Below are 22,887 nucleotides of genomic sequence, written 5' to 3' on the forward strand. Positions count from 1 at the left end.
ACTAGTATGCATCCCCACTTCCAATTCGACGCCAAGGCCATCAAAACCTGGTCCGCCGTCCTCGAGCTTCTCAGCATGAAAAAGGGAGTTGGGTGGGTTTCGACACCCATGCCCGGGTACGCATTCATGCACGGGCATACAGGGCTCGTGTCACAGCGTACCAACGAAATAGAAGATGGATGAGGCGAGACTAGCAGCCGAATGGCCAAATGAGACGCACCACACATGTGCGAAGATCGTTTGGAGCGGTGCAGGAGCCAGCAGGGAAAAGCGGCGCGTCAATTCTGATAAAATACCCTCGCCAGAAGAGCCTACAGTACAGGCGCCGGGCGCTACCCGAATCCACACAACGGGTCAATGCACTAAACCAAAGCAGCACGTACGTGCAGATGCTCTCTCGCGTTAGTTGAGCTGTGTGTTCCCACCGTCAGACATTAAAGATAATGGGTCTGGCACGATTTCATCCACCGCTCTCCTTTCTCCCCACCCTGTCTCCGGGATGCAAGGATTGCTCGACTTTTTGCATGTACTTCTCGCAATCCACGCATTCGCTTCCATCTCTGCTTCACCCTTGTAAGGCAGACTCTTCTGGTTCGGAACCGTAACCTGGCTTTGGGATCGCCTCGCAGCTGTTGTGCTCGATCGCCTCGCGCCCATCCATTCACACCGATTGGGTAGTCGAGTCAGATGTGACAAGAGCATGCACGGTATATCAAATTCGTTCCGTTGCACTTGCCCAGGAAATTGTCTGTATCACGCTCTGACGGGCAACTTGAAGACCGCCTTTTTGCCTCAACATACCCCTTCGCATTACTACCACTGTTAAGACTAGAGTGGAATACCCCAGATGCAGCTGTAGGATTCTTCTGTTGGGACGACAATACTCTCCAACCATACGTATGTCCGGGTCGCGACCTCCTTCGCCCGTCCATCCGCGAATTGTCAATAGCTCTCACAGAGAGATGGCGGCAGAGACTCAGAGGCCTCAGCAGTTCCTCGTTCCACAATTCCTCGGACATCCTGAACGGCACAACTCTGTTGGATATCACTTTCCACCAATATCTGGACAGGACCGCTCCTCGAGTATCTCTCTTCATCCGCCATTTACCACTCTTCCACCGCCATCCTCAAGGGCAGGAGCTTCAACAAATCCCCAAGATTATGTACAACGGTCAGTACCGATAGCCAAACTGCTGTCCGGTGCCCCTCAGGAATCGCCCTATCGCTCCCAACTCTCAGTCGCGGGGCATCTTTCTCCAGAAATCGCGTCGCCGCGATTGCATGCACACCAGCGAAGCACAGCCAACTCGGCAATACACTTACCACCACCAAATTCGCGTACGGCGCCTGTCTTCCAGATACCGCAATATCCACCTCAGGCTTCCAGTTCTCAACATGTTTCACGATACCCGCCATACAGTCCGCCAGTTGCTTCGAATAGTCCATCTTCGGCATCGCTTGATTCTGCTACTTCACCACGTGAGCCTCCATCTGCGATCTCGGAGAAGTTCAGTCGCTTGCCTTCCTTCTCTACCCCCTCATCTAACTTGAGATACGAGTTGAATATGCGACAGCAACCTGTTGCTGCTAGAGCATGCGGCTTTGGAGAACGTGACCGCCGCGTGGTGGACCCGCCCCCCATCTTGGAACTCAAAGTCATCGATGCCGAAACAGGGAAGGTGGATAGCGAAAACACTCCTTATGTGTACACGACATTGCATTGTACTCTGATCAACTCGATGACGTACAAGGACGAATCGCAGATCGAGCCAGCGCATCCAAACGCACCAGCAACACAGCGTCTCATGGGTACCGCGGTAGCATCTCCGTTCTCTGGTACGGACGAGACTGGAAGAAGAGGAACGTTCTTCGTCTTCCCCGATCTCTCTTGTCGCAATCCTGGAAGATATCGGTTCCAATTTCGTTTATTGATCGTGGATCCATTAAATCTTTCCGTCGGAACGACTTCGCGGATTCAAAGCTCGATCATCTCAGAATCTTTCGAGGTGTTCACAGCAAAGGAGTTTCCAGGCATGCGAGCTAGCAGTGCTTTACTGAAAGCCTTGAGGAAACAAGGTCTGAATGTGGCTGTGAAGAAAGGTCGTGAAGCCACAAAGAAGGCTACAAGGAGGTCTGGCAACGCTGATGAAGACAACAGCAGTGCAGACGACGGAGAGAATGCTGCGGAAGAGGACGATCAGGATAGTGACGACGCACAATCGCCAATGGCCATCGGAAACAAGGATCGAAGAAAGAGAAAGAGGAAAGAATGAACGAGACTACGAACGTGCGACGCCCAATAGATGTATGTTTTCTTTGATTCCTCCCTTTTCGGCTGTGCATACGGGCATCTCGGAGGTTATTCTATGTTTTCCCATTTGGGTTCGAACGATTTCACATATCCGCGAAGGTGCTAAACGCTTGCATGTAGGCATTCTGAAACATTCTGCACTACTCTCAATAATCTCGGTAACTTGAAAAGAAAAGACTCATTTCCAAAATCGTTGCCAAATTTCTCTCGCTAGTAGTTTCACTTTATGCCTTGAAGACCACCGTACAATTTGAGTTTCCAACTCTTGCTAGGGTTATTGTATCTGAAGGTGAACTTACGACCCAGCTTTGCGATGGTAATCTGGTCATCGGAGTCCAGTTCGATATGCCCGCTAGCAAGGTTTTCGTCAATCCTCTCTGCATGTGCGCTCTTGAGGATCACACTTGTTCCTCGGCTCTTGCCCCAAGCCAGAGCGACGGCAGCAAGTGTAGAATTGTGCTTTTCTGCAATCATGGCCATGGCTTTATTTCCAGTAACAGAGGGGGCATGTTTTTTCGACTTGCGATGGTAGGTGGGATTAGTACCATCACTTGGATCAAAATTGAATTAGCAAGCATCCCAAACTAGAATCAGAGCTCTCATACAGGCCAGTCTTTCGAGTCGAGGGAACTACAACGTTCGCCAGTTCTGTTCGGAACAGCGCCTCGCTTAAGCCAATCGACCCGTTGTGACTGGGAAACCCACATGTGCTCATAGCATCACATACAGAGGGGAGTAGGCGGTTACTTGGATACCGCGCATTGTGTGGTATTGGATCCAGTCATCTTGAGGAAGATAGGGATGCAGCTCCATCTGATGAGCATACGGTAGATGAGTGGTGTGATTTAGCAAGGTGTCGAGCTGATCAGGTGAGAAGTTTGAGATGCCAATGCGCCTCGCTTTGCCAGACTGAACTAGCTTGATCATCGCCTTCCATGTATGAAGGAACTGTATCTCGTATCCCTTATGGGTGGAGGCTGGCCAGTGCATCTAGACAAAAATGCTGTTAGCGAGACTGATCGAGGTTAGATCACTCGCCTTCGGCTTACGGACCAGATATAGATTCAGATAATCGAGTTTGAGGTTGGAAAGGGTCTTGTCAATGGCTGCCTCGACTTTGCTCGGATCATGATGGTCGTTCCACAATTTGGAGGTTATCCATAGGTCTTCACGAGACAGCCCGTTCTTTGTCAGGCCCTCTGCAATGCCTTTGCCGACACCTATCTGCATGATGTTACGGCTTATTCCATCACAGCACGAAGACCATTGATACATCGTTTCTATAGATGGAAGCAGCATCGATGTGCCTATAGCCAGTCTTGATGGCATGAGATTCCGCTTCAGTAGCGTTGTCTAGATTTCAAGTGCCAAACCCTATGGCTGGGATCTGGAAAAGGGTTGATAGACCAAGTGGAACTTGGTCGGAAACCGGTTCGCGAACAGTTGCGAGAGTGCCTACAACAAGCGACAAGAGCGAGAGTAGATACATCTTGTTGACCTCTCTAGTTCGGCGCTTCAGGTGATCCTTATACCTACCAATTCAGACCCCTGCAACATCTGATGTTTTGGACTGCTCATGGTACCATGCAATCTTCCCCGCAGCTTGCTTGCGTTTCTATGAGCAGCTCCTGCCGCATGCCAGCGGGGTGATTGAGACCAATGGCAGCCAGTGTGCTGTTTACTATCCTGGTTTTCTCTCTCTAGTCTGGAGTGAGACTTGCCGAGCGGCATTCTAGAGAAGACATCAAGTCTTAGGTCGGACGTCCTATTCCACAGTATGCCCCACACTTGTTTGTTTGCTTGAATTACTCCATAGTGGCATAGTGGGAGGGTCCGATGCATGCAGGATAGTGGATAATCAGGCAGTCTCACCGAGCGATCAGCGTAGATTTTGATACACCCGCATGATTGTCGCGACTCAAAGTCACTTATTGGGCGCCGCTTCTTAGTCTCGCAGGGCGAACTGGAGAGTGAAAAAGGGTAGACACACGCTTTGACCACAATGACCGTTCCGAGTCATAATGCTTCCCCAGGATTTGGTGAGCGAACGCGTTTTTCTGGCGTTGTCGCGAAAAAAATTCCACCTTCTTTCCTTCCCGCTGGCATATGCTAGTGAGGCGACCCTAAGGTGCATTATCTAAAGCAAACATGAAATACGTACTTGTATCCGGAGGTAAGAAGCAGTGCTCAGTTACCGAGGCTTGTTCCTGGACTAATGGCTCGTCCAGGTGTTATCAGCGGTGTCGGCAAGGGCATTATTGGTATGACCAGCGTTCATTGAGAATGCGCGCCGATGCTGACATGACTGCGACTTGAAGCCTCGTCGACTGGCCTGCTGTTGAAGACTATGGGATTGAAGATATGTTTGACCTATGGCTCTCATCCATTCCCGCGCTGACAAGACACACGTCTCTTCCATCAAGATTGACCCCTATCTCAATGTCGACGCCGGTACCATGAACCCCAAGGAGTATGTCGATTGTTCCTGAATGACAGACGCGCACTTCTGACCTTCTCAAGGCATGGCGAAGTCTTCGTGCTCGACGACGGCGGTGAAGTCGACCTCGACCTCGGCAACTACGAACGCTACTTGAACATCACCCTGACTCGCGAGAACAACATCACCACTGGCAAGATCTACCAGCACGTCATCGAAAAGGAACGTAGAGGAGACTACCTGGGTCACACTGTCCAGGTCGTGCCCCACGTTGTCGACGCCATCCAGGACTGGATCGAGAGAGTAGCAAAGATCCCTGTGGACGACACAAACGAGGAGCCCGATGTCTGCATCATCGAGTTGGGCGGCACCGTCGGCGACATTGAGAGCATGCCTTTCGTCGAGGCCATGACTCAACTCCGTGCCCGCGCTGGAAGAGACAACTTCATGCAGATCCACGTCAGCTACGTCCCCCTGGTCCACGGCGAGCAGAAGACAAAGCCGACTCAGATGGCCATCAAGGCTGTGCGCAGTGCCGGTCTCATCCCTGACCTTATTGCCTGTCGTTGTGAGAACCCTCTGGACTCCGGCGCTCACCAAAAGATTGCTCGCTTCTGCCAGGTCCCTCTTCCCCAAGTCCTCGTGGTCCGCGACATGCCCAGCACATACCAAGTCCCCATCCTCCTTCAAGAACAAGGTCTTTTGCAGAGCCTGACCGATGTCCTCCGTATTGACGCCATGACTATCTCGCCAGCTCTTGCTGCCAAGGGTGCCGAAATCTGGAAGAGCTGGAACAGCTTGGCCTCGGGCCTGGCCACTGTCACCGACGTTGTTGAGATCGCTCTGGTTGGAAAATACCTCGAGTGTCCCGACAGTTACCTCAGTGTTGTCAAGAGTGTTGAACACGCCGCCATGAGATGCAAGAAGAAGCTGAAGATCGTATGGGTCGACGCTGAGCATCTTGAACCCGAGTCTGAGCGCGCAAATCCCGCGGCATACCACAGAGCCTGGCACGATGTTTGCACCGCTTCCGGTATTCTGGTCCCCGGTGGCTTCGGCCAGAGAGGTACCGAAGGTATGATGAAGGCTGCTCAATGGGCCCGTGAGAACGGTACACCTTACCTCGGAATCTGTCTTGGTATGCAAATCGCCGTCATCGAGTTTGCCAGAAATGTTTGCGACATCCCCACCCCAATCTCCACCAGCCAGGAGTTTGACGCTCGCGACGAGGATCGTATCATTGTTTCCATGCCCGAGCACCACCCTGGACAGCTTGGTGGTACCATGAGACTCGGTCTGAGACCTACCCTGTGGCAGGCTGGCTCAGAGTGGAGTCGTCTGCGCGCTCTCTACGCCTCTAGCACATCTGCCGATGGCCAATCTCAGATCCTTGAGCGTCATCGTCACAGATACGAGGTCAACCCCAACTATGTTTCTACCCTGGAATCCAAGGGCTTGAACTTCATTGGCAAAGACGAAACCGGTGTCCGTCAGGAAATCATTGAGCTCAAGGACCACCCCTGGTTTGTCGGAGTCCAGTACCACCCCGAGTACCTCTCTCGTGTTCTCCACCCCAGCAAGCCTTATCTCGGATTCATTGCTGCCAGCGCGGGTATGCTCGCCACAATCACTGCTGAAATTGCAGGTGCAGAGTCGACAAAGGCTTCGTTCTAGAAAAAGATATCATGAATATGAATGGGCAGATGCATCGAAAGAAAACAAGAATGGGAGAATAATGCATCATCACGGCGTTTAGAGGCGTCCATGCACGTCAAAGGAAGGGACAGAAACCCGCTTTTCGCAGTAAATAACCTGCTCGATCCTTTCAAGCTGGATCAGTGAAGGAGTGTTAGCAATGACAAAAAGAGATAGAAGATTGTTTTCCGCTTGCCACTTTTCAAAGCGTGCTTGACAGATGTGATGATGTACAAGAAAAAACCCACCTCTTGTTGCAATAGAAGAGGCTAGATATGGATAGCATATCACAGGACCAGATGGTAGGCGAATTGAGGTCTTCAATCTAGGTTCAAGTTCGCAGGTACTTGCGCTGTCTCTGAATTACAAGTGCTCATTACATGCAATATCCTACAGGTGATGACGAAACTACTCTCCCAAACGGCTCTTGAGGCCAGCCACTTCTTTTGTAAGGCTCTCGATACGCTCCGCCTGTGCTGCCATGTCCTGGGCTTGCTGCACCAATAGACCTCTAATCTCGGACAAAGCACCTTTGATACCTTCGGCTGCTCCCTTTGCGGCACCAGCAGACGTGGTAGGCGGCTCTGCGCTGGTGGGAGTTGGCTTGGAAGTTTCTGCGATTGGTGACTTGACGTCGCTGGACTTTGGCTCGGAGACGGGCTCGGGAGTTGGGGCAGAAGAAGTCTTGGTGGGAGTTTGAACTTGTGGAGGTGTACGTACACCAGTCCTCTCCTCTTGCTTGGTAACAATTGTGACGTTGGGTCGTTGAGCTGGCTTGGGTACTTCGTCGAAATCATCGTTGACAGAACCCCTTGATTGAGTCACTTCCTCATTGTCGGCGAATCTATCAGCCATAGCGGCCATGCTAGCCTGGTTGTCCTTTACCGATCCTCTGTTGGCGGGTGCAGGCGTGGGTGCTGATGCAACTTCAGGCTCAGGCTTAGGCTTTGCAGGCGAAGCCGGGGTAGGAGTGGGGGCGGAAGAGGATGAGTTAGTAGCAGGAGCTGGGGTGCTCTTCGCCTGGCTGGCAGAGGGCGCCTTCTCGGCAGGTATCTCGACAGGGGTCTCTCCTTCGTACACACTCTCGAGAGAGATCTTGGGGGGGAGGGCAGCCTCCTTGCCAGAGAACCAGTCCTCGCTAGACATGGAAGGCTTGCTGCCAGTAGCGGGAGGGTATATGTCGTTCTGGAAGACTTCTGCGCGGCGAGGAACGATGAAGGAGATGGGCTCAATCAGGTTTTCGTTGACCGTCTTGTAAGCACGCATAACCTCGTTCTGGTGCAGGTTGACGCCGCGCTTGGGCACAAAGGCGATACCACGTTGCGGGTCGGCCGACTTGTACTCGGAGAGGTACTCGAACTTGTCGTTCTCGTATTCGTAGTAGCGAATGTTTCCATCACCCTTGCCTGCAAGGTATAGCATCTGAGTGCCATCATCCCAGAAAGGCATACAGACACCACTGATAGAGTCGAGGATGGAGAAACCACCGATGGGTTCCTTGGGGTTGCGCACATCCCACAGACCAAGCTGACGATCGCTCATGCGCGAGAAGCCGGTTGTGGCGACACGGTCATGTTCGCCCATCCACACGGCTCTGCTGTTCTTTGCACCGGGGTGTCCTTGTACCTCGTGTGCGGGCCTCTCTTGTCTGACATCCCAGAAGCGAATCTTCTTGTCGCGGCAAGTGCTTACAAGCATGCCACCATCGGCCGACCATGACAAAGACTGGACAATGTCGTTGTGCTTAAGAGTAAGGCGGGGGTTGTTTGAGGCAAGATCCCATAGCTTGACGGTGCAATCGCCCGAGGAACTGGCAAGCACATTGGCGGCGGAGGGGTTGAACAGAACGTGGCCGACCTTACTGTTGTGGGTCAGTTTGGGGCGGGTGTGAGATTTGACAGAGGCGCATACCGAGTGTGGCCAGACAGCTTGTGCACAGGAGTGATATCGGTGGGCTCATCGGCGTCGGTGTGCAGGGTGAAGTCTTCTGGGACCTGCCAGATAAAGACCTAGACACACAAATTTGTCAGAGGGCATCCGCAAAGCGACCGAGGATCGGAGCTTACCTTGCCGTCGTCTGAGCCGGAAGCAATGACCGAGTCGTCAAAGGGGTTCCTGTCCATGCATGTCAGAAGGGAGTGGCATTTCGTCCGGAGGGTGGGCGGCGCACCAGTCGGTGTCGAGAACGGCGGCCGTGTGGCCACGGAACAAGGGCATCACATCGGGCAGCTTTCCACGCTCGTCGACGGGAATGACAGCAAAGGCACCGCCACCGCTGGCTTCCCAATTGACCGAGAGATACTTGGGATTGGCCTTGATCAGGTTCGTGTCCCAAGCATTCTTAGAGATGCGGAGGTTGTCGTAACATTGTTCCTGCACGAGGCATCCGCGTCAGATGGGAGTCCAGACTGTTGAGGAGGCGCGTGAGTGTATACCTTCTTGGTCGACTGCCCGAAGACGTGGCCTGCTTCACGTTAGACATGTCGTGTGCTTGTATGTGGACGCGTCGAGGCGCTTACGATACTTTGATGCTCTAACAAAGCGGCCAGACATGGTGGATGAAACTGACGTCTTCACCGGCTGCGAAACAATACAAAGCAGAAACGACGAGGTCCGCGACTGGTTGATGCGGGAGGGTAGAGGTGATACGGTATGCGCACGGCTACCTGTCCGAGGGCGCTTGACTGCCCCGGCGACCGACGCTCAGCCCTCTCGTCATCTCGCTTTGACTTTCCGCCAAGCCACCTTCGGTCCAACTGCCTCGTTGCAAAACGCACAATACTTACCGTGAACAACTGTATGGTCAGGAGAGATACTCAGCTCAACAATCCTTTCCAAAGAGTTCGTCACTTGGCCGGTGGTATACGCGGCTCGATTATCATGACAGGGTCGTCCCCCGTACAATGGACACTGCTGTCAAGAACCATACATACCTCTTCTGCATCGCTGCGTATACATCTGTCGCTATGCATGCACTATTCTAAGATAGTCTCTTAATCACTGAGTCGCCAGACTGGTCAGCAGACAGGTCACTGAGTTCGAAAATCGTGCATCTTGGTCTGCTACCGGGGCACCGATCAGCGAAAGCATCATTGCGCTTTGTTCCCGTGACCTTACGCAGCGTCTAGCCGCTCTGGGCTCAAAACACGGCTGCTTCTGGCTCCGTCGCATCGTGTGTCCTTCTCGATGTTCTCGCCTCACATTGAGAACATGTCCAGCAACCCCTATTGCTCAATTCTTGTCTAGAGTGGCTCGGCCAACGTTGCTTGCAAGGTCGTGAGTAGTTACGCCTGACATGGCTCTTGTCAGACATATATATAAGATTGGGTCACTACAAGAGTTAGGATGGTAGTGTCAAGGACGTGATCTTATTCATGCTATTTATGGGAATCATAATTTGAACGCAAACTCCGATTGCTGATGAGTTGAGATTCAAGGGAAAGAGTAAAAGTAGTAGTTTGCATAGCCCAAACTATAAGGCTGACGATCTTGCATCTGCTTCCTTCACTTCTGTATGAACACTAAATCAATGCACTGCCGGTGAACATGCCGTCACGGACTTCTTTTACGATATCCCTGCGGTCGCCTTTACCGACAAGGACGAACCCGCGACCTCGCCTGCCCATACGTCCAACACGACCAAGGCGGTGGATAAAATCAATACTGGTGTGGGGTACATCGTACAGAATGACGTTGCGAACCATCAAGGTGTCGATACCACGAGATCCAAGATCAGTCATGACAAGTACCTTGGTGTTGGTCAATTGCCTTTTCCCAGGAAGGGCCGCCTGCACCGCGGGACTGGCCTTGGCCTGAGCCTGACTGGCCTTGGAGTCAATCGTCGCTCCTGTGAACTCGGCCAGGGTTTGAGCCTGTTTTCGCTCGTCGGAATCACGACTGAGAGCCAACGCGTCAACACCTTTGCTTTGAAGGTACAATGATAGTTCGGAGCATTTCTCGCGCTCGTTGACAAAGACAATGACCCTTTTCACAGCATCTTCACCTGCTTCACGACCCAGATTCCACACCGTATCTGCGCAAGCCAGGTCTCTGTTACCCTTGTAGGGGTCCTTCTCGACGTCGACAACGCTGAGTTGGACACGACGAGGAATCGCATGCAAGTTCGGCGTGGCAAGACGGCGGATGTCGGGGAAACGCTTGCGAAGATGAGAATCGAGACTGCGAGGAATCGTGGCTGAACATAGGACAAGCTGTTTCAAGCTTGGAGTGGCACGATCTAGAATGCTGCCAGTGATAGGAGCAAAGGATCGATCGAGGAGCGAGTCGGCCTCATCGACGACCATGTGAGTGACGCGCGATAACACATTTGGGTCGTTCTCGCTGATGCTCGCAAGTAGGTGTGGGGTAGAGATGAGAAGATCAACACCTGAAGGTGAGAACAAGCGGTTGCGAATAACGGTACCAGTAAAGTTGGCAGAGATAAGTGCAGCACGGAACTTGGTTGTGTGGGATAACGACTTGGCCAGAGCGCCGACTTGTTGTACTAGCTCTGCAGTGGGAACCAGTATGATGGCACGAGGACGTCCGGTAGTGGGATGAGGCTCATTGGAGAGCGGTGGAGACTCGAGCGCAAACATGTTCTTGCGCGCAGCAGTCTCCTTTTCAACTTGAGCATCCTCCTCAGCCTGCGCGATTTCAGCACGTTTCAACGCATCAATCACAGGTAGGAGGTATGCTAATGTCTTGCCAGATCCAGTTTCTGCGGCCAATAGATATTGCTGCATGGCATTGTTATCTTTTGATTTTTTGTTGCTAGTTCCGAGTAGAGCTGGGATAGCAAGACGCTGTATGGGTGTGGGCGAAGTATCATCTAGCCCTTTCAATGCTTGGGCAGATATGGATTGGTGGATGGAGGGTAGTAATCCGAACTGGTCAAAGGACTCGGTATCCGCTATGCTCTGCTTGACGGCCGAACGATGACTGTAGGAGATTGGACTGAGAGCGCGTTGCATCTTCAGAGCCTTGAATGGGTCTTTGTCCTTGTCATCCTTGGGCTTGTACTTTTCTGGAGCATTTCGCGTCGCTCTCTTTTGTTCTGCCGATGACGGTCGCTGGCGAGGGGCATGACGGAAGTCTGCGTGCGTGACGTTCATACCACCGAACGGGCTATTTGTACGTCGTCTCGGGGCCTTCGCTTCGGGTAGGGCGACCTTGGGCGACAGACCCATTCGCGATGGGCGAGGTTTTTGTGTAGTAGCCATGTGGCGCATGGAGCGCATTTGGAATGCCGGGCGTGCCATGAAGGCAGCGGCCTCGCAGAAGGGACAGAGAGACGGTCGCATCCTGGTGGAGAGCATCTATGCAGCGGCGACGATAGCGATAGATGACGATACCGGCAGCGTGACAGCCGGGTATATAGGCACCTAATGTTGACTGAGCAGTCAGCTGTAGCAGACAAAAATAAATTCCCGGTTCCACAAACGCCAAGCGGTTTGAAACACACGATAAGGTTCGTTTTGTGCGGGGAGTTTGATTAGAGAACGTGTGTATGTGCGGCTCTAGTGTGCTTGTCGAGTCCTTGGCCGATTATCGACTCAATTGACACAAGATCGCTTGAGACAAGCCTGATCCGTCATCAAGCTGCATGAGATGGGTGGTGAGGGGACAGTGACTTGGACTTGGTCGATTGAGCCATCACTGTGTCTCAATGCAGCTCGTCGTTGGTCTGCTCTAGTCATCGAGAGAGTGTGGGAGTGACGGACCTGAACACATCGAAAGGCCGAAGCGAGATGTCGCGTGGTCAGCGTTCTCTAGCTAGTTTCCCACATGTGCCAACTCTGCCGCATGAAAGCAACGGTTGCGCAGGGCGACGAAAACAAAGACTCCACGATTGTTTTGTATACCTAGTGAACCGACCCCAATCGTTCTGTTCTCCGTTCATTCACTTTTGCTTTTTCCTTTCGGGGCCCAACTCTTGTTCTATCGCTGTTGTTGCAACAGCATCGCTGCCTTTGCATTTGTCTCTAGTCTTGTTCTTATAGTAATCCAGCGCCCTCCCCTGGACGGGAAAGCGTACATTCCTCGTCAACAATGGCCACCGAAGAGGTAAGCCAGGTGGCCTGGATCGTGTCAATCTTCATGCGCTGACGTTGACCCTAGGTGCAGCCGCTCAAGATTGTCAAGTCCAACTCGACCGCTTCGTCGATCGGTTCTCCCACCAAAATGGCTCGTCCGCTATCAGAGATTGGCTCAACAGAGCGAAGGAGAAATTCTCCCAGCTACAACCAAACGACCAAAGTAAGTCACGGTTTGCGCGAGTGTGCGAGTGTCCCCCCCTAATCTTCCGCACCAGAAAATGGTCGCCAACAAAGATTCGTCACCGTTCGACTCGTCACCTTTGCAACAGCAACGATCGCCGCGCATGTTCTGGGAAGACCGTGCCTCTCCGTCGCGCTTCGGATCAGAGAATAGTCCTGAGCGCCCGGAGCGTTCTGAGCGTTCTGCTTCGCCATCTGGCACATCCTCACACCGTCGCTCCTCGATTGAGAACCTTAAAAAGGCATCCCGCGTCAAGAACAGCACCATGTATGCTCGCGAGACCAAGCAAAACTATGATCCTTCGAGCTCTCCTGTCATTGAGCGCCCACTGAGCAATCGTGGCTGGGGAGGCAACTTCCAGAACAACGTCTTCACCCGCTTCGACAGTCTGCGCAAGGAAAACAACCCCCTCAGATCACCTACCGATGCAGACCTGAGCCCATCCAAGATCCCAGGCCCTTCGTCTGCCACTTCTACTGAAAACACATCCGCCCCCGCCTCACCTCGTCGAGAAACACCTTCGCCGACCAAGTCTTCCCTCACATCCAACAGCCGTTTCACTGGCTATTTCGAGACAGAACAAAGTGATTGGCCTGAAGATGAGGACGATGGACGGCTTGCGACACCTCGTGCGCAACCTCGCCATGCAAAAAGTGTGACTTTCGAGACAGCACCTCCAGAGATCAACGAGTACGAACAACAAACACCAGAGCCATCTTCTATTGCCTCGGGTTCACGAGAGGGCAGCTACGATTCCGATGATTATGACGATAACAGCTTCGAGCGCGCATCCTCCATAGACGAAGACAGTTTCGATGCTTCCCTCGAGGACACCGACAAGACTCCTGTGGTTCTTCCCGAAGATTGGAGGCACATGAGTCCTGAGGTCGCTCGTAATCATGTTGTCAACGATTATGACGACGTTTTCGACGACGACGACGACGATGAGACAACCGAGAGGCATGCGTCGATCTCACCTACCGAACAAAGGCCCTCTTCCAGCCGTTCAGAGTCGGCTAACTCAGACGCCGAAGCAAGACCCCTGCCTCCACTCCCTGGCGTACCTTCATTTAGAAGAGACCGTGTCGATTCTGGTGGCCTTGCTGCTGCCGCTGAACGAGCAAGCAGCATTCAACGTTCTCTCCCCTCGCCACCCCGTCCTGCTTCAGTCTCCAAAGATGAGATTCTTCGCATGAGAGAGACCAATATGTCCATGGAAGACAGAATGAATCTCCTCGCATTGCAGACATCTCTAGCTGATGTCGAAAAGTCACAGAACGTAGGACAGTCCCTCGAGGAAGACCTCGAATCCGCACATGAGAATATCGCTGGACAACCAGAGCACTCTGACGTCGAAGAGGATGATCTAGCTGGCTTTGACTTCGCACCGAGCATCTCGCGCGAGTCCATCTTGCGCAACGTCAAGTCTCAGAAGTACAACCAATTCGATGCTGGTCTACAGGAGGAATCAATGGTCTCGTTCGCCGACCGAGATTACCGCGATTTGGCCAACCTCGATCCTGATGTCCCGATTCCCTCTCGCGAGACATCCACGCAGTTCGACGCTGAAATTGGCGCTGTTATCAAGGAGGAGGATGAAAACAGCTACCTCGATCTCAGTGCTGTTCCATCTTTCCAAACCGGACCTGAGCAAGCGCGGCTGGACGAGTATGATAGACAAGGTTCGGTCATTCATCATGCCGACTACGATGAAGACTCTCACGCTGAGGACGACTTAAGCCGTTATTCATCTCCTATGTCGGTCTTGGTCAATGAACAACCCGATGATCATCAACATGCCACCTCTCAACACGACCACGAGTCTCTCCCCGAGGAAGAAGCATTCGCGACTCCGCTCGGCAATCCGCAAGGGAGTGAAGAATCTAGTATGGGCCTTCCCCTGAGTTTTTTGGGTACTGACGATTTCGACTTTGGCTTGAAGGACTACATGACCCCCACACCACCAGTTTCCACAAGCGCACAAGATCAAAGCAAGAAATCCGTTCTCGAACCTCCCATAGTCTTGCAACCTAGCTTCACCACCGAGGCGGAATACGGTAGAGACAATTCCTTCGAATCCGATCACACAATTGGCCGCGAGTCTTTTGGCTCTGTGATCCATGGCTCGATGATTGATATGTCTCCACCTCCGGAGGAAGCACCAATCATTCCTGAACGCAAAGCTACCATTAAGACTCAAGGCAAGCTCAAGGCTCGTCCTTCTGGAACTCCTGCCGATCTGGAAGCTATGAAGGCTCAGCGTCGTCATGTGAGCTACGAGGTACCCGCGATCCCTGATCAGTACCGCTCTGAGTTCTTGGCCCAAGCGGATGAAGAAGCTACTTCTGACGAGGATGACTTTGGACATGAGACCCACAGCTCAGACTCACGTTCGGGACAGGAGACAGCCGGTCAAGAGATCCAACAGGACTCTTTGAACGGCAAGCAAGAAGCCGAGGTGGCTCTTCGTGAACCCGCTGGACTCGAACAGGGTGCGCTTCCCGAGGAAGGTGACTCGTCAGGTGTTTCTATCGAGCAGCACGAAAACACTCAACAGAGCCGAGAGATGAAGCTCGACCTTGATTTCCCGCTAAATTCGTTTGACGATGATATGGGTCTCGGAATGGACGCTGAATTTGACCGTGTGATCGAGTCCCAGAAGGTAAGTCTTGTTCCAGACATGCCTACTTGCACGTGCTAACTATTTGTTCACAGAAAGGATACCTTATGCGCCAGAATACTAAGGTCATTGTTGCTAGCAACAGAAACTTCAGTGATGAGAGCCAACGTCCGCTCTCCCCCAACGGTCAGATCAACCCCTCAGCTACCAGCAAGGGTTCGCGTAGCCCAAGAAAGTCGAGTGCTGGCGAGAAGTTCTTGACAACCGAGCCGTGGAACGGCAAGACCAGACGTAAGAGCTCCAGGAGATCATCCGGCAGAAAGTCCAACATGACCGGACCAGCCCCTCCTGTGCCTGGTCATGAAAGCTCTCTGGGAGTCGTGGATGAGTACATGACTACTGATGAGACTGGTGATGGCGAGGAGAGAGGCCGACTTTTCGTCAAGGTCGTCGGCGTGAAAGAGCTTGATCTACCACTACCACGCAGTAAGTACTTGCGCCATGGATGTTTCGACTATGACTAACACATACGATCAGACGATCGTCTGTTCTTCCAACTCACACTGGACAATGGCTTACATTGTGTGACGACTGCTGATCTCCAGCTTGGACGAGCAGCCGCCATTGGACAGGAATTCGAGCTTGTCGTTCTTCACGACCTCGAATTCCAACTGACTCTTACTACCAAGCTCCCTGCCCCTGCGCCCAAACCTCAGATGTCGATACCTGTACCCGTCTCCCCAACCAAGCCCATCAAGTCCTCCACATCAAGATTCTCCCGCTTGCTTTCGTCTCCCAAGAAAAGAGCGGAGCGCGAGAGAAAAGAGCGAGAAGAGGCTGCTGAGATCGAACGTCGCCAACAAGAAGAAATGCAGAGGAAACGTGCTTCCGTCAAGCCAACCTCATGGGATATGTTGCGTGAAGTCGTGGATGCCAAATCTGGCTCATTCGCTCGCGCATATGTTTCGTTGAAGTCGCATGAATCTCAATGCTTTGGACGACAGCTAACCGTCGATGTACCTTGTTTCAATGAGTGGGCGATGGAGAAGGATGCCGATGTCGTTAGCAGTGTTCGCAGCAAGCGCAACAATGGCAACCCTGGGTTCGGCGGCAGAGATGGCACCATCAGACGCCCACCTTACGCTGTGGGCAAGCTTGAATTGCAGCTCATGTACATCCCGAAACCTAAGGGGTCTGGCGATGAACATATGCCCAAGAGCATGAGCTCCGCTGTCAGAGAGATGAAGGCTGCCGAACAAGTCAAGGAGTCTTCTTGGGAAGGTTGCTTGAGTCAGCAAGGAGGCGACTGCCCATACTGGCGTCGTCGCTTCTTCCGCTTGCAGGGAACCAAGCTCACTGCATACCATGAGCACACTCGCCAGCCGAGAGCGACTATCAATCTCTCAAAGGCTACCAGAATGATTGATGACCAGAAATCACTCGTCGCCGATCCTACATCGGGCCATCCAACCAAGGGAAGACGCAAGTCTGCTTTTGCCGAAGAAGATGATGGCTACCAGTTTGTCGAAGAAGGATTCAGGATGAGATTTGCCAATGGCGAAACCATCGACTTCTACGCCGACAGCGCGGCCGACAAGGACGCCTGGATGAAGGCTCTCGGGTCATCCATAGGCAAGCCTTCGTCAGGTAGCACAGCCAAATGGACCGACATGGTGTTGAACAAGGAACGATCAGATGCCAAAGCCGCCAAGGCACAACAGAACTCGGAGAACCCCAGTCGATCAGGATCAGATGCTCAAGATACCAAGGCCGGCGCGCCCAAACTCAAACGTACACTATCTCACCAGGAGACCATGAGAGATGAGACACCGCCTACGAGTCCACGTCCAGGACTTCGTGACAGACATCAAGTCAAGAGCATGATTTACTAGGAAGGTGTCAGCCAGAAGCGGCCTCTCTTTCCTCTTGGTCACCGTCTTTCTTATTTCCTTGTCTTCTTGTTCTTTCTTATCTTTTCACTTCTTGTGGACCCAAAATGCATGGCTTGCAGAAGAAGGAGTATACCGGTTCTCATCCGCTTTGCTGCTCCGGACTGCCATTATCACTCGCGTATTTCCTTGCGACTCGGAATGCATAGATGTCGCCTTTTCTCCTTGGTTTCTCTTTTCTTTTCTTTTCATAGGGTTTTCTTCTTTGCACTGTTTTGCTTGCTTGATAAAGGGTTGGACAGAGGAGTTTACGATGATTGTAATGACAATGCATGTGCTACCATGACACTTTGAACCTCAATCGAACGATTGTCTTACTCTTGGTGTTCCACTACTCGTCGTGTTTGTGTTTTGCGTTTCTCATTTGGCAAGTGTTGGAGGGTGGCGTGTTGATTTGATGGTGAGATGACGGGCTGATCAGGGTCGTCCCATCAACCATCTGACTTCGACTACAGTAGTTCGTGATCTGCATGACTTGTTTGAATGTGCAAATGAAAGAGCAGGATAGGTGTAACATGATGACGCATATCTGTTGATAGTTGCCTTGTTCGAGATCAGCATATAAGCAAGATAGCTCAATGTCAATTGAAGCTTCACAGTTCGGATCGGAGAAACTGCAACCGACACGACCAGCACTGTCACAGAAACACAACCTGAATCACAACACATATGAGACAGATACCATCAATCGCTTCAGGATTTCCAACTTCAGGAAAAGAACCACTTATTTATACAGTTAGAACGAAAAAATTGGATGCGTGACCCTGCTCAAGAGACCAAGAGAGAAAGAGAAGCGAGAAACAGAAACAAACGTTGGCCTCTGATCACGCGGGTATCTCAAAGATGTAATGGGAAAATGGTGAAGTAAAAAACGCCGTTGGTGAAACCCCCCTTGCAAAGATGCTTTTGTGCTTTTGCTTACAAGAAGACGCCATGCTAAAGACCCAATGATGCGTGACGACTGTCGATTGCCGATTGCCGATTGCCGATTGTTTTTAGAAACTGAAAGTGGATTAGTACCGAAGGCTCGAGTCGTGTATAGTGTAAAGGTGATGGCTTACCGTATCTCATAACTGCCTGCTCGTGTCATGTATCGCACCCACTTGACACTGCTGTATTGACTCTTTTCGAAAACCTTGAGATACCTGACCAGCAAGCCTGAACTCGTAAACATGAGCAGTGAGAAGTTCAAGCTCAAGGGTGGTCTACTCCAGGCCTTCTGATTGGTCATTGAGGTGAGTTGAGCTTCAGCGCTGAGCACGTATTCGGAGCCACCGGTGAAACGAGCAATCTTCCACACTATGTTGTTGTGCTCGGGCTCGTATTTCGCCTTGCCTTGGGAGGTTCGCTCGGTGATAGAGGCGGTATTCAAGGGTGTCGGAATGCGGATGACGACGTTGGTAGCGAAAAGCTTTGAGCCGTAGTTTGCCTTGATGGCGATGCTGTATTCGACCTTTGTTTTCCCAATCTCGTTGACAATGGCGTGGACCTTGAATGGCAGATTGATGTTCTCGGTGGCACGGTATCGCATCAGCTCGAAGCTGCCGTCGGGAGGAATAAAGGAAATCGTCCTGTCCGTGTCGAACTTGCCCAGACGCACACACTGATGGAATTGGCAGTCCTCGAGAGTGACGCTACCAGCAGCAGCTTTTGTGGCCTTTGTGCCAGCCATGTTCCCAGAGGGCGAGGCCAGGGCTTCTTCACCCAGGGTCAGACGGTCATTGAGACCGAACTTGCACTCGGGGGTGCCCGAGAGGTAGGCGCGCATTTCGATTTGACCATTGACATCAGCACGTAGGACAGTGCCGTTGGCAGACATGAGGAGGTTGACGTCTTCGATGACGTCGACAAAGGCTTCGTTCTTGCGGTACTTGATGTTGTCTCGTCTCCACGACATTGCTCCGGTGGCTTGCATTGTGATTTTGGACGAGTCTTCCTGTTGATAGTATGTGAGCGACTGTTTGGGCATTCAAGATGATTGAGCAAGCGTACGACCAGACTTCTCTCGGACTTGACACCTTCTGTGGTAATGTACATCTTGAGCGTGTCTGTATCTGTGTTTTGAGGATAGCCAAAGTCGAGGATTTCTGGACGAGTGGTGAGCGAAGTTCAAGATTTGATCAGACAGTCTCGACGAACCATCGAGTAGCTCGTAGATCAGGACAAAGTTGTTCTTGACGGCCTCCTCGTCGAACTTTGCGAAGTAGGAGCGGCCCAATTGAATCAAGCGGTACAGGAATTCGAAGACCAGAGCAGCATTTGCATTGCCCTTTGTGACGGCGACAATAAAGATGTTCTCGTGCTTGACATGGCTAAAAGTGGTCGATCCAAGAGTCAAGATGGGCGAGCGAACCAGTGGGTTGGAGATGACCTGGATACGGAAGACATCGGCGAGACGAGGGCGGCAGTCATTGCGGAAGGCACGAAAGATGAGGTTTTCACCCTTTTGATTGAAAATGAGGATGCCTGAAATCATGGCGGCTCCTGTTGACTTGTCGTTCAAGATGACAGCTCCCGCACTCGAGACGTGTAGCTCGAACGCTCATCGAGGGGTCTCGCGGCGGCGGCGGCGGAGTCGGGGGAGGGCTTGGCAACGATACGCAGCCCGCAACCCGCAGCACGCAGCACGCAGCACGTCAGCCACCAGCCGGGTCCTTTGTTCAATCCATCGCCTGTTGAGAAAGTCCATCTCTGCATACCATCCTGTCGCTCGATCAGACACGCCGAAACACAGCCTACCTATCCGCTTGACACCTTCAACCACTACACGACTCACACGTCCGAGTCGTCCACAACCCGTCGCCCTCCAACCATCGCACGCCTCAATTCAATATGAAGCCTGTCGTATCCGCCTTCAATGCCTGGACATGGTACGCGAACTGTCTGCCTGTCTCCCTGCTCGCATACTGACCCCGACAGCGTTGTCATCTCCATTTTTGCCATCGTCATCCTCTCCGTCATTGGTGCTCTTTTCAAGACAAACAACCACTCGATGATGGGCTCAGAAGAAGACCCGACTGATGGCGCTGCTGTCGCCGCTTCTGTCTTCGGTGCTGTCGCCATCTACGGTGTAAGTCGTTGCTCGAATCTGGAAATTCCATCACGCCTTCTGATCCGACTACAGGCTTTCCTCGTCTTTTGCGCCGGCCAGGCCTATCTGCATCAACGAGACAGATCGAGAGGTGCCATTGCCCTGTCGTAATTCTGTCCAATCACGACCGTCCTATTCTCCATCCGTTCCTCTCATACTCCCAAGAGCTACCTGCAACCCCAATAATATGAGTCCGACTTCTTCGACATTACGACCACCTCGACCATCTCAACAACCTTTTGCTTTCTCGGCGCGGCGTTACTGCTTCCTCTTTAGGTACAGCCTTCTTCATAGACATTTCGCAATTGGGCGGCAATCAGGCCCATCGCCCTTGTTTATAACCTTCATCTATCTCCTGCACATCTAAAACTTCCATCCACTTCCCACAGAAGCCCAATACGCCATCATTCATGTTGATATTCGCCAAATGCATCATTATTCCACGACCAAGGTGCTCAAAATCAGAAACCGTCGTCGCTATCCTCGTCGTCCTTGGTCTTCAGCCACTTGCTCATATAAGGTCCATCCAGCCAGTACCCAAGCTTGGCGTAGTAGCTGCGAACACCCACACCAGAAATGATGCTAAGTTTCTCACTACCGTGCTCGTCACGCGCTATCCTTTCTGCCTCTTCCATCAAGAGTGTGCCGTAGCCTTGATGTTGGAACTTCCTGGGATCACGTCCATGGACAGGCACCGCCGAGCCGTATACATGCAGTTCACGCACCAGACTCGTCGGCTGCCCGGTAAGCTCCGGACGGAATGTATGCGTCGAGCTGCACTTGCGTAGACGCAGAAGACCGATCAGAATATCTTGCTTAGGATCCTCGTAGGCCAAGAACGTCTCCCAACCGCCGTTCGCTGTGTAGTCTCGGCGGACCAGCTCAACTTGTGAGGGGCGGATCTTGTTCTTGACTTCGTTGATACCGACCTCGCGTGTGCGGACGTCACGGCAAGTTGTGCCAAAATCCTTCATGCGAGACAAGGCTAGCTCGCGCAAATTACCGTTCTCGACGCCTGACGTGACAAGAGGCATGGGGATATCACGCTGCACACGATAGATACGGGTCCATGGCGGCACCAATGCTAGGATGCGAGCGACAAGATCGATCAGCGCATTGGGTGTGTAGTTCTTGTAGCGGCCTGTTCTCCAGAGTTCGTACAAACCAGTTCCTCGAATGACTAGTGTAGGGTAGATCTTGAGACCATCGGTTCTGAAATCCGGGTTTTCGAAGTACTCTCTGAACTGGTCCAGGTCTCTCTCCATGCCAACGTTGGGCAAATCGGGCATCATATGACTTACAACCTTGAAGCCAGCATCCTTTGACAATTTGAATGTCTCGGCGACTGATGCGACAGTGTGACCTCTGTTTGTATCGCGCGCTACGTCCTCGTAGAGCGACTGAACGCCAATCTCCAGACGGGTACATCCATATCGAAGCATGTCACTAAGATGTTGGTCCAGACAGTAGTCGGGTCTCGTCTCGATAGTGATACCAACGCACTTTGTGCTGCTCATTTCGCCAGCCAGCACGGCCTCGTCGACGTTTGTTGCTTGGAAACCACTAAGTGCATTGTGTAGTTGAGAAATGAACTCTTCTCTGTAGCTGACGGGGAGAGACATGAAAGTGCCGCCCATGATGATGTATTCGACCTTGTCGACCGAGTGACCGAGGGACTTGATCTGATCCACTCTTCCCCTTGCCTGCTCAAATGGATCGTATCTTGCACGGATGGCTCGCATTGAAGTAGGTTCGTACCCAGTATATGACTGAGTCGAGTACTCAAAGTCCGAGTCGGGACCTCCAGGACAGTAGACACAGATGTTTCCAGTGTATGCGATATGAGGGCATCTGTGAGGCTTGCACATGACGGCGACAACTGCAATACCAGAGGCACTACGGATAGGCTTTGCGATCAAGCGAGGCAGGATGTATTTCTTGTAGTGTTCGGGGACGGCATTGATGATGGCAGTGAGAGGTGGCGTGTTGCTGAGAAAATGCTTCTTTGCGATATTATTGCGAAGAGTATTGAGGTTGAGATCCTTTTTGGGCTTCTTGCCATCGAGCTGGCTTTCGTAGTCCTCGACAAGGGCGCTGGCTACATCGGCGCAAGCACGCATATAGCGCTCGTTCTCTGGTGGCAACTTGACACCCTTGGGTACGCGGGAGTGCTTAGGTTTGGACTCAGTGGCCGTCATGGTCATGGTCGCCATGTCGGATTAAAGCTTCTGCAGGCCTGCAGCGGCGACGGCGGTGGAGTACGACGAACGGATCTTCTGAGATGTCGACCGAGAGTGTTGGAGATTGTTGTTCTTCCAGGAAGTGAATAGGTCGAATGGAGTAGTTTGGCGAAGGTCTGGGAGTGGTCGATATCAATGTACAATTGGAGACAAAAAGTTCAAAAGTTCAAAAGTCCACCAGTCCCCCGCATAGAGCAGCGAGTCGTGTATTGGAACGGCAGGCGCAGACGCGATAATGGCTTGCCGCTTGGATTGGCAGCTTCCT

General features: G+C 52.2%; 9 protein-coding genes across 9 annotated transcripts; 4 read left to right on the forward strand and 5 right to left on the reverse strand.

The window, feature by feature from the left end:
* Positions 1-962: 962 nt before the first annotated feature.
* On the forward strand, positions 963-2,273 carry AUEXF2481DRAFT_3702 (uncharacterized protein; the record flags this gene model as incomplete). The annotated part of the gene is made up of 1 exon (XM_013489809.1): positions 963-2,273. One exon carries the CDS (start codon positions 963-965, stop codon positions 2,271-2,273), a length of 1,311 nt encoding a protein of 436 aa, XP_013345263.1.
* Positions 2,274-2,781: 508 nt separating this feature from the next.
* On the reverse strand, positions 2,782-3,588 carry AUEXF2481DRAFT_38430 (uncharacterized protein). Its single transcript, XM_013489970.1, has 2 exons — positions 3,365-3,588; positions 2,782-3,301 (listed from the first exon to the last, which is right to left on the reverse strand). Exons 1-2 carry the CDS (start codon positions 3,539-3,541, stop codon positions 3,023-3,025), a joined length of 456 nt encoding a protein of 151 aa, XP_013345424.1. The 5' UTR covers positions 3,542-3,588; the 3' UTR covers positions 2,782-3,022.
* An 871-nt stretch (positions 3,589-4,459) lies between these two features.
* Positions 4,460-6,422, forward strand: AUEXF2481DRAFT_46543 (uncharacterized protein; the record flags this gene model as incomplete). The annotated part of the gene is made up of 4 exons (XM_013490004.1): positions 4,460-4,484; positions 4,540-4,572; positions 4,630-4,674; positions 4,843-6,422. The coding sequence occupies 4 exons, from the start codon at positions 4,460-4,462 to the stop codon at positions 6,420-6,422; spliced, it is 1,683 nt and encodes a 560-aa protein (XP_013345458.1).
* Positions 6,423-6,851: 429 nt separating this feature from the next.
* On the reverse strand, positions 6,852-8,996 carry AUEXF2481DRAFT_28147 (uncharacterized protein; the record flags this gene model as incomplete). Its single annotated transcript, XM_013489891.1, has 6 exons — positions 6,852-8,304; positions 8,355-8,452; positions 8,510-8,558; positions 8,614-8,816; positions 8,879-8,907; positions 8,963-8,996. The coding sequence occupies 6 exons, from the start codon at positions 8,994-8,996 to the stop codon at positions 6,852-6,854; spliced, it is 1,866 nt and encodes a 621-aa protein (XP_013345345.1).
* An 800-nt stretch (positions 8,997-9,796) lies between these two features.
* On the reverse strand, positions 9,797-12,171 carry AUEXF2481DRAFT_87625 (uncharacterized protein). The gene is made up of 2 exons (XM_013490070.1): positions 11,887-12,171; positions 9,797-11,837 (listed from the first exon to the last, which is right to left on the reverse strand). The coding sequence occupies exon 2, from the start codon at positions 11,759-11,761 to the stop codon at positions 9,965-9,967; it is 1,797 nt and encodes a 598-aa protein (XP_013345524.1). The 5' UTR covers positions 11,762-11,837; positions 11,887-12,171; the 3' UTR covers positions 9,797-9,964.
* Positions 12,172-12,494: 323 nt separating this feature from the next.
* Positions 12,495-17,234, forward strand: AUEXF2481DRAFT_3708 (uncharacterized protein; the record flags this gene model as incomplete). Its single annotated transcript, XM_013489810.1, has 5 exons — positions 12,495-12,509; positions 12,564-12,701; positions 12,757-15,384; positions 15,438-15,828; positions 15,880-17,234. 5 exons carry the CDS (start codon positions 12,495-12,497, stop codon positions 17,232-17,234), a joined length of 4,527 nt encoding a protein of 1,508 aa, XP_013345264.1.
* A 675-nt stretch (positions 17,235-17,909) lies between these two features.
* Positions 17,910-19,802, reverse strand: AUEXF2481DRAFT_38437 (uncharacterized protein). The gene is made up of 4 exons (XM_013489971.1): positions 19,431-19,802; positions 19,284-19,378; positions 18,353-19,227; positions 17,910-18,293 (listed from the first exon to the last, which is right to left on the reverse strand). The coding sequence occupies exons 1-4, from the start codon at positions 19,765-19,767 to the stop codon at positions 18,287-18,289; spliced, it is 1,314 nt and encodes a 437-aa protein (XP_013345425.1). The 5' UTR covers positions 19,768-19,802; the 3' UTR covers positions 17,910-18,286.
* A 321-nt stretch (positions 19,803-20,123) lies between these two features.
* Positions 20,124-20,493, forward strand: AUEXF2481DRAFT_3710 (uncharacterized protein; the record flags this gene model as incomplete). Its single annotated transcript, XM_013489811.1, has 3 exons — positions 20,124-20,161; positions 20,211-20,361; positions 20,416-20,493. The coding sequence occupies 3 exons, from the start codon at positions 20,124-20,126 to the stop codon at positions 20,491-20,493; spliced, it is 267 nt and encodes an 88-aa protein (XP_013345265.1).
* A 350-nt stretch (positions 20,494-20,843) lies between these two features.
* Positions 20,844-22,595, reverse strand: AUEXF2481DRAFT_28151 (uncharacterized protein; the record flags this gene model as incomplete). The annotated part of the gene is made up of 1 exon (XM_013489892.1): positions 20,844-22,595. The coding sequence occupies one exon, from the start codon at positions 22,593-22,595 to the stop codon at positions 20,844-20,846; it is 1,752 nt and encodes a 583-aa protein (XP_013345346.1).
* Positions 22,596-22,887: the final 292 nt, after the last annotated feature.

Source organism: Aureobasidium subglaciale (genome assembly GCF_000721755.1).
Source record: "Aureobasidium subglaciale EXF-2481 unplaced genomic scaffold scaffold_6, whole genome shotgun sequence".
Lineage (NCBI taxonomy): Eukaryota > Fungi > Ascomycota > Dothideomycetes > Dothideales > Saccotheciaceae > Aureobasidium > Aureobasidium subglaciale.

What these genes read in the sequence shown, in the direction of transcription:
- AUEXF2481DRAFT_38430 (XM_013489970.1), bottom strand. Translation starts at nt 3,541, where the DNA reads ATGCAGATAGGTGTCGGCAAAGGCATTGCAGAGGGCCTGACAAAGAAC. An exon ending in ATTATCTGAATCTATATCTG is followed by an intron (nt 3,302 to 3,364) that starts GTCCGTAAGCCG and finishes ATTTTTGTCTAG; the next exon opens with ATGCACTGGCCAGCCTCCAC.
- AUEXF2481DRAFT_87625 (XM_013490070.1), bottom strand. Translation starts at nt 11,761, where the DNA reads ATGCTCTCCACCAGGATGCGACCGTCTCTCTGTCCCTTCTGCGAGGCC.
- AUEXF2481DRAFT_38437 (XM_013489971.1), bottom strand. Translation starts at nt 19,767, where the DNA reads ATGATTTCAGGCATCCTCATTTTCAATCAAAAGGGTGAAAACCTCATC. An exon ending in GATCTACGAGCTACTCGATG is followed by an intron (nt 19,379 to 19,430) that starts GTTCGTCGAGAC and finishes CCACTCGTCCAG; the next exon opens with AAATCCTCGACTTTGGCTAT. An exon ending in AGTCCGAGAGAAGTCTGGTC is followed by an intron (nt 19,228 to 19,283) that starts GTACGCTTGCTC and finishes TACTATCAACAG; the next exon opens with GAAGACTCGTCCAAAATCAC.